The sequence below is a fragment of the Gymnodraco acuticeps genome, unplaced genomic scaffold, assembly GCF_902827175.1.
Source record: "Gymnodraco acuticeps unplaced genomic scaffold, fGymAcu1.1, whole genome shotgun sequence".
Lineage (NCBI taxonomy): Eukaryota > Metazoa > Chordata > Actinopteri > Perciformes > Bathydraconidae > Gymnodraco > Gymnodraco acuticeps.
The window spans coordinates 2199912-2209775 of record NW_022990440.1 but is presented as its reverse complement, the minus strand read 5'-3'; the positions used below and the strand labels follow the sequence as shown (position 1 = coordinate 2209775).

At 41.2% G+C, this 9864-nt stretch overlaps 1 protein-coding gene across 1 annotated transcript in view; it reads left to right on the top strand.

The window, feature by feature from the left end:
• Window positions 1–4317: 4317 nt before the first annotated feature.
• Window positions 4318–9864, top strand: part of rtn4r (reticulon 4 receptor) — a 41713-nt gene continuing 36166 nt past the window's right edge. Inside the window, exon 1 of the mRNA XM_034225187.1 lies at window positions 4318–4846. Coding sequence (XP_034081078.1) covers window positions 4825–4846 — 22 coding nt within the window. The 5' untranslated portion in view covers window positions 4318–4824. The remainder of the gene's footprint in view (window positions 4847–9864) is intronic.

The window sequence follows — 9864 nt, the reverse complement described above, 5'->3', positions numbered from 1 at the left end:
TGTTATTTAAGAAAGAGGTGTGTTTGTTTGTTCATAAATATAATGATTTTTTTATTTGAATGTGTTTTTCTAAATCCAACAGTGTACTGCAAAGATAATCAGATTATGAATAAACCGTTCTAAATTCCTCAACATTGAAATAAATGTATTATTAAAATAATATTTAACTGTTATCAAAACTTAGTGCAACTGTAGAAGCTTGCTCTGTTCGGTTGTCTCACTGAAAGACAAAGGGTCGCAGTTCTCACTATGTTCAATAATATTTGCCTTAAATACATTGAAATGTGAAAGTTGAACAAAAAAGTGATGTTGCTTGGTAAAATGTAAATGTAACCTTTTGCTAAGAAAGTCCACTCAACATCACTGATGTGTAGGAGATCTAGTATTCAGTCATGTTTAATGGCATGTCTATCAGTGTATTAGAGTCATTACTTTATGCGTTCTTTGTAAAGTATGAAAAAGGTGTACCTTGGAATCCGTGCTGAAGTTCTCTGCTGCTAGGACTCCAGATATGTCTCTCCTCCTCTGGTCCAGCCTGTCTGGATCACCTTAAGGACAAACAGATGTAAAGTTACATGCGTGGGTTACAGACTTCTTTACATGCAAACTACTTTTTATCTTCTTTTAAAAACAGGTCATAATCTTATTGTTATACTTAAGAAATTGCTGGATATCACAGTCCTTATACTGTATCAGTTTGATTGAGTATTATTGTGTAGGTCCTTTTTATTTTACTGTTTGGATGAGGTTTTCATGAGTCAGTCATATTCATTTGTTTTCATATGCCATATTCATATGTATCACACACATAGGGGTAAGACACAAACCTATTGAACAAATGCAATGCAATGGATAAGCTTAATTTCCACTGAAGTCACAGATAATGTCATATCTAATATTTAAACAAATCATTTCCTTGTCACTAAAGCATTGACTACGCTATTCATCGTCCTTAAATGCAGGCATTAAGTTACATGTTCCGTTGTACAGCCACGATAAGGCTGTTTCTCAAGTGTGATGATAATACAATTAAAAGAGGCATTGGTAATAATATTAAAAACAACAATGTTTGGGTCGTTCGTCGGATAGGCGGTTAGCTGCAATAAATAACTCCAGTTCAACAAACCATATTACAATATCTAAGGGAGCGTTATTTCTGGACCATCTTGAAATGTGACGTTCATATTTTAAAAGATACACACATTTCATTGTGAGGTTGATTTAATATACACTAAGCCTCTCTTCAACAATACGTTGAAGTTAGCTAGTCTATTTTATGCTATAGTAGAGCATAGCGAATTTAAATGAACCTTAACAATGCATACAGTAACCTAAATAGCAAACTAACTATCTAACGTACAAGGATGACCTTATTTTAGCAACCTCGCACAGAAGCCTTTTAGTATACAGTAGCATCCCACTTAATGTTTTACACTCTTGGATGCTACGCATAGCATCGTTAGCACAGATGGAGCTACGATTGCTCAAATGCTAACCCAACTCTAAACATTCATTAACGTTAGCTTAATAAAAACACCAGTAACATAACATAAAGTACGCAGGGTTGACTTACCGAAGAAACTGCATTCATGGACGGTCTGTTTCAACCACAGATAAATCCTATATTTGCATGACGAATAGTCCACCAGGAACCAACACAACAAACACGGCCGAGTTCAAGTAGTGTTGTCCTCATGCGCTGAGCCGCTGTAGCATCACGGAGCTAGCAGTGAGACAGAGGAGCTAGGAGCAGCAGTCCCGTTGTCATGAAGGGGGAATCTAACTATATACAGAATATGTTTTTGTAGATCCAGGCTAGAAACATGTTCATTTTCTGATGTTAAGTTGGACATTTTAACATAGGGTCTACGGGAATTGCTCCCATCTGCATCCATCGCCTACAGTTTGTTTGCAGCATTGGGCTTCACCGCACTGTCCCGGGGTTTGCCGCTTGGCTCTGATAGACCAGAAGTCGGTTTGATTGCATTCGGACTCGATTGCTTATCCTGTCTGAGTAGCCCGGATGAGGCTGCATCCCAATTTTTGACGTCGAATTTTATACACCGAAATATTTGACATCGAATTTTAAACACCGAAATATTTGACGTCGAATTTTTTTCACTTGAATTTTTGGGATCTGAATTTGAACATTCGAATTTTTTTAACTTGAATTTTTACATTTTTATTTCACATAGATAAATTCGGAGCAAAAAAAATTCAGATTCATGATTTTCAAAGTAATTATTTTCAATGCTATAAATTCGGTGTCTAATACAATTCGAATACTTCTGTCTCTTGTTTGCTTCCATAACAGGCTGCACACAGCATACAAATGCATGACAGGATTATGCACACGCGCACACGTGTTTGCCCGCACGGATGCATTCAGATAAAGTAGGGAAAACAGACGACCGTGAAAGGTGACAGCATTTCCTATTCTCGTGGGGTGACCTCGTTCTCAGCAGGTCGCTGCGGCGGCTTTGGACTGGGTCTCTACTGGCCATCTGTCCCTGCCGGTCTCCACTGTGAGCAAATACCAGGCGAGTGGCTCACTGACATATTCTGATGTGATTCAATATTGGTAGTTGTAAACCTGGGATTAGCCTGCTGCATGTACACCCATTTTACTCCACTACACCGCCCACCTGGCTGTGGTTTCCATTCACCTGCTCCCTACTGTAATCTGTTTGCTTTTAACTGTCTCAGTCTACCTATAATATATGATTAACACACTCATTTAATATTGTGTAAGTGCACATAATACACAATTTAGTAGTGTCTGTCACAATTCCAAAACATGCAATTCTATAGATTGAGTTTCAAATGTGGATGTTTTTCCCACATTTCCTGCCAGCAGGTGGTAATATTCCAGATTACTTTATAGGGAAAAAACTAATATAAACAATATTGTCTCCACGGTGAATTCAATAGTGCCTTTCCCCTGTCGTACAAACAAATAGACAGCATTATCCACAGAAGAAGCTGCCGTCTGTGGTGCTGAAGATCTATTTTTATGTTTGCCGGTAGGGGGCGTGTGGTACCTAAAGATAATAGCACTGCTGCTGTGAATCCAATTCTCCTGGGCTTCAGCAAACCAAGCATAGCTGCCGACTAGAGCAATGGTGAACTGGTCTATGGTCCAATCAGCATTGCCACAGCGTGCCTGCTGCTCAATGGTCTAATCACTTTGTAAAAGAAACCATTATCATATAAAATGCGTAGAAACTGAATGTTTAATGTGGGATTCTCTGCAAAGACATGCTATGCTTCCAGGCACTTTGACTTTCCATATAGAGAGAAACAGGCAGGAAGAATGTCTGCTTGAGTTGAAGATAAGATGTAAAATAAGATTTTATATAATCATAATAATAATTAAATAATGTGCAAAAGTATATAACTGAATGTCGTAAATTGAAAACATGTAATAAAAAATAATATTTCAGAATCGGTCTGAATTCTATTTAGTTTGTATTATATCTTGTAATCCTCTTTTTGTTAAACGGTCCCCTTTTTGCTGCTGTAATATCGCCATTTTTGTTTTTGTGATAGATGATTCTATAATGTTATATTATCTTCAAATCAAAATCTAAAAAGGAGAAGATTTCCCCAACAGTCCCAGGTAGTGATGGCAACTCCAACTACGACACCAGAGAGGCCAAATTATCCAATTCCCAGAAGGGATTGCGGGTCCCACCAGCAGACCAGGCTCTCTTCTGTCTTGTGGTTCCTGTTTTCGTATGCATGTGCGTGCCTGGATGTGTCCGATCCAAATAGATTCGCCTCACGTCACCTTCCTACCCACCCTCTGCACATAAAACATTCATTATAGAGCAGCCCTGCACTGCAAGAAATGACCGTCTGCTCGTACGTCCATTAAGTCTCGGATTCACTCTTGAAGTAGGCTACATCGGTTATGTAAAACAACTCATATTTCCAGTAAATGCCTGTTTGTGTGTTATCTATTCAAATCAAATCAAGTTTTATTTATATAACACATTTTAAAAACGATTTTTAGTCGAGCCAAAGAGCTGTACATGCAATAAAAACAGAAGACAATAAATTACAACAGCAAAAATAAAAATCACACACAGGGAAATGTAAGGATTATTAAGTTTGTGTTAGTTAAAGCAGGAATACAAACACACAAAGTTCAATAAATACAATCTAAGTATAGATGTTTTTTTGCAGTGTGATACATTCCCATGAAACATTCATCTCTCAAATCTCTGTCCCTTTTTCTCCCTCTTTCCGCCAAACGCACCTCGCTGCCCCGCCCTCCCTCTACTCCTCCCCGTGGTGGTAAACGCACTCTGATGCTCAGCAGTGCGGCCGACATCCGTGCGCAACCACCACAATTTGTCTCCGTGTTCTTGGAAAATATACAGAGGGGCAAAGTGGATATGTGCTGCTGTTTCCAAACATGGATCCGATACTGATTTTACGCCTGTGCCGTTAAGTCTCCACTTCTGCGTTAACACTTGCGCTCACCTCCGGAGCTGTTGGCGCGTCCTATTTGTGGGGAGGTGTCGACTGGTGTGTCGAGTCTACTGATCCAAATTTGGATGTTTATTGCTGACTATTTTTCAATCCCTCGTCCAAATGACTGAGCTCGGGTGCAGTCGGAGACGTGGCTCCCCACTCGGGAACACCTACGGCTAAAGTTTGAAGGTGCAGGGCTCTAGGCTGTCCGCCTCCCACCGTGCACTGGATTTGCAATTAGCCATACATTGCAATAAACAGCGGATATCCTATCTGTCTCCGAACACGCTGGGATTCATTCGACTTGGATTTATACAGCATCCGGATTTCACCCCAATCTAAATCATGAAGACCGTTATTATTAATGGTGAGTACGCTTTAAACAATAGGAAATCTCTTTAAAGTTTTCAGATAAAGCAGACCGGAGGATTCTTGGTTACTGCGCAATGACAAAATCCACATCGGGCAGCAGTGGTACCGCTCTGTGGAGAGCAACCAAAGATACATCAGATGTCCTAATTGGAGTTTACTCTGCTTGCTCCTCCGGGGTTTGGTAAACTGGTACATGACGGATAATCTGGGCAGAGACACCTCTAATCTACACAGTAACATATTATCCTCTTTTGGTAGCACTAGAGAAAACAGAGTCAATATCAGTTATGGATAGTGCGGCTGTAAACGACCTTGAATCAGTTGCTCTTAATTGAGTCATAATTCAGAGCTGATGTTGTGCTTCTTTCTTTCTTGTGCGTGTATCAGTGTGCGAGCGTGTGCGCGTGACAGGCCGTGTGGGGTTTGTGCTGGTCAATATGCTCTGCATGATATCGCAATTTAACCCGGGCATCCGATCAGCCCGTCTGGTCGCTGTGGGCTGAGTTTGTTTGATCAAGTCTGCAGATGGTCCGCATGGCGGCCCAATAATGCCGCTTTAACTCTCCAGCTCCTTGGCTTATAATTGCTGTGTTTGAGGCATCGTCCCACTCAGGGTGCCGCAAAGAAAGAGAGAAAAATCGGCCTTGTAGCGTACACTGACATGAGCTTTTCTAATGAGGGCAGAGATGCTTCTCCATTCCCGCCGGAAATGGCTAATAATTTCATTTTCTTGGCAGGAGAATGCTGTGTGTTTGTGTTTGCGCGCATAGGTGGGAGGAGGGGCGTGAAGGAGGAAGCACCTGGCATGTCAGTGCGTGTGTTCCTGCACGCTTGATTGTACCCGTGCCTGTGTTGTGTAAATACGTTTAATGCAGTGCATAGAGACTCACACTTGCATGGCGTGTTTGATAGGCAACACCAGGATGAGATAAGTGCATGAATGCAACATCCAATTTGTTCCACCCAGAGCTTGTGGAAACCCCTTATCTCCACCCTGCCCCACCCTTGCACACATATATTCTCTCTCTCTCTCTCTCTCTCTCTCTCTCGCTCTCTCTCTCTCTCTCTCTCTCTCGCTCTCTCTCTCTCTCTCTCTCTCTCTCTCTCTCTCTCTCTCTCGCACTCACTCACGCACTCAGACACACACACACACACACACAGCCTACTGGGTGATTATGCAACATGCTGTACACTCTTCCTCACGTTGTTCATTATTTGGATACAACTGCAGGATTATGAGAAGAAAGCCGCAGATTATGTGGGACTACAGAGTAACTTTGCATTTCACAACTATCAAAATCAAAGAGCCACGTCTACTTGTGCATTCCCTTTGATATGTCACAGGGTGATGCAAATTCAAATGCACACCCCTTCATTGGCACAGAATGGCTGTGGGTCCCTCAGACCCTTCAGGCGGGTTTTCATCATCCGACTGCTGGTGTGATTTAGCACCAGGCTTCTGAAACACACCTGTGTCTGATTATTTCTTTCCTCTGCTGCAATTATAATTGGCATCCATCTCTCCACTGATTTAGCAGAGAAAATATGGCCTGTCGTGTCTTGTGTTGAAGGTGTCAGAGTGAGTATAGGGACTTTAATTTAGACTGTTTTTCACCCAGTCAGCATATGATCAAATGGCTCCGTGGGAAAGCTGTTGCTCGGGGTTGCCATTGCAACCCACTGACTGCCAAGCAAAGCCAATAAAGCCTAAATGAATGGATAAAACCATTAAGATGGAACAGAATGATTTTCTTTTCAGGAGTTCAAACTGCTACACAATGAGTTTTTTTGTTGTTGTTTTACTTCAATTAGTTAACTTTTGTTGTTGTTTTGGCGGTGTCTTGCCAACAAGTCTGCCCTATTTTAAAAAATAGGCCACAAGATGCAGCATCTGGGGTGGCAAGATAATTGTTTAGAACGCACAAAGAAGAAGATGGCACGCAAAGAAAGAAAAAAATAATGACAATGGGTGATTTGCATAGCAGCATTAGGTGGGATCAGACATTGTATCATAAACTGACAATAAGACGCCGCATCTTGAAAGTGAATGTGAAATTGATCCATCTTTGTGTTGGGTGTGTATGAGCACAGAGGGAGTGCTGGGAGGGATCATGTGTGTGGGTGGGTGTAGCGTTCTATGAGTGTATGGGGAGGTGTGAGGCGAGAAAGGGAGAGAAAGACAACAAGAAAAGAAAGCTGCATATGAAATTAAGAAGTGTGAAGGCTGTGAGACTTATCATGTCTGCCGCTTATGTGCCACCATTTGTTTTCCAGTTACATTGTCTTCCCTCACTGTCAGTCTTTAACCTGCATGCATGAATTAGCAGTGCAGCATTTCTGCAGCATTAACTCCCATCAATGTGGAATGTTTTTTTTTACTCTTAATTGGCAAACAGCACCAATAAAAGCACAGCTCCCTCTTTTCCAGGTGAAATATGAGGGATTTGTAACTCCTGGTTGTGCAAAATGACAATTATATATCTGAAGCTGGAAAGGTCGTTGATCAATAGAAGTGACTTACTGATTACTCTTCCAGGTGCTGAGATTTCTGGCTTTCATTTCTAGCTTCCAAGCCTAAACTTCAAGAGCCTCCCAGTCTCCATGGTCTCATTTATTCACCTTTTTCCAAGTCTTTAACAATTGGAGTGGGTTCTATGAGCCAGACCTTTCAGTTATGAAGACACATTTAGCCTCATTACCTGTTCCAAAGCATCTCCAAGAAGAGGAGGTAATAATTACTGATAATGTTGTTGCAATTCCTTAAAATAAGCAATAGGTGTCGATGTAGTTCACAGGTTTTTTGGGACACATTTTTGGGGGTCAGTAGGGTCAACACATGTCAAATTACACTTTGGGAGTAAAAAGGAGTTTGGCTTGGTAATTCAGTTGTGTATTGCCGCAAACTGCACATGCATTGTTTTCTTGGTTGACAATGGATCCAGTAGACAATGAGGGTAAATACAGAATGTACTTGCAGGGTAACTGGCTCAGATGCAGTCCAATGCAGACATCCAGCCATTGTTCCTCTTGTCTTTGTCTTATCTGCACAACATCTCATGTGTCTTCGTTCCACAAGACTATCTTTGTTTCTCTCACAAGTCAAACATTTCCATCTGTGATGTACCTGCTCACCCAAGTTGGCAACAAAGGTATCTAAAACGTATCAACCACTCAAGCAGGCTAAAAAAATCCCTCCAATATATCAAAGATGTTAATCGAAAATGTGATTTTGAACTAAAATAGGACCTTCTGTTTATATGTCATTATTCAAGGTAGGCCTACTTCAAACATAATGATGTATGTCATTGACAATAATATAAATGCATTACTGTCTTGTGACTCATTCTGCACATCTTATTATATTATTTGGTTTAACATTGCCAGATTATAATATTGTATTACTATTTCCAATATTTTGATGTTGATTTCAAATGAACTATTTATTAAGATTATGCAACACATTATTCATAGATTTTTTTTTTTTGGATTCCTTCATAAAAAAAAAAAAATGAAGAAGTCAATATGTTGTGCTACATATAGCCTTGCTGGTATTTATGCCTAATGTAACAGTGACATCTGAGTGGATCTGCTAGTTCACTGCATTCTGATGAGCACGCTCCTTCAGGGGCTTCTTTTAATTGGCCTTCAAGAAGTACTGCATTTGTTTTTAAAGTACATAAACACACACACACACACACACACACACACACACACACACACACACACACACACACACACACACACACACACACACACACACACACACACACACACACACACACACACACACACACAGATTCCCTTCTGATACACACACAGCATACTGGCCTCAGATATCCTTGGAACCATCCGCTCTAGGTTATCCCAGCCTCCCAGCCCTTCACTGCTAATCAGCAAGACAGAGGAACTAAGTGGATAAACGAATAGAATTCTATTTGTTTATACAGAGGAAGCTAAGGGGCGATATAATACAGAAGCTGTCGAAATGCACTACACTATTCCCCCAGATTACCAGTCCTTAATCCTCTCTGTGGGTTATTATTCTACAGTCAGAATATTCAGAAAGACAATGAGCAGAGATTTGTAGATGCTAGCCTCCAGCTCCCTTCACTTCTCTCCTTAAATAAAAATAAAAACAAGTGTTCTTGTCTCGAGGAGGGTGTGGGGGGAGAAGGAGGACCTGAAGATTTATCGTTATGCAACTTAAGGGTGGAGCTTTTACGGGGGGATTTATTAGTCTTTTTACAAAAATCCACTCTAAAACTGTATCATTATCCTTTAAAGGTTCCATCGCATGACAACCCCCCTCCATGTGCCCAAGCCTAACCCTTAAATAAAACACGAGTGAAATGTACCCACAATATGCAGTTGCATCATGCGTTCACACACCAGAGTCGTGATACATGCTGATCGGCAAGCAACACGAAAGCCTCCCCCCTGGGAGTAAATAGGCATCTGTTGATTCCTTTATCACGGCAATAACATTTTACAGCTGCAGCTCCTATCGTGCACAGAGCTGGCTAATTTGTCAAGCACTTTGCTATCTCACTCCAGCGCACAGTGTCATCTTTCAATCAGAGGTTTCACAGTTCTCGCTGTGTCCTTGGAACTCGCCGTGCCTACTTTTCTGTCTGTGTATCCATGAAAGTCGCATGGTTGTTCTAATCCTATTGCAGATGTGAATTTGTGCACCGAGCCGCCCTGCACATCTGTGACGCTGATTATACCACAATGGGGAGGCTGACTGATGGCCTAGTAAATTGTTAATTAGACAGAGCAGAAGCCGCTCTTAAATTAGACGCATGAATGGAGTCGTTGTCAGCCTTATAAGTCAGACCTGCTCTGCGCTTCTTTTTGCGGGCAGCAGTACCACTCAGATTGATAAAGTGCCTAGCTGATCTGAGATGCGAGCACAAGTACATTAATCACAGGGTTATTAGTACAAACGATCAACCAACACACGTAGATAGAACGATAGATGGACAACTACAGACTCAAACAACATAGTGAATA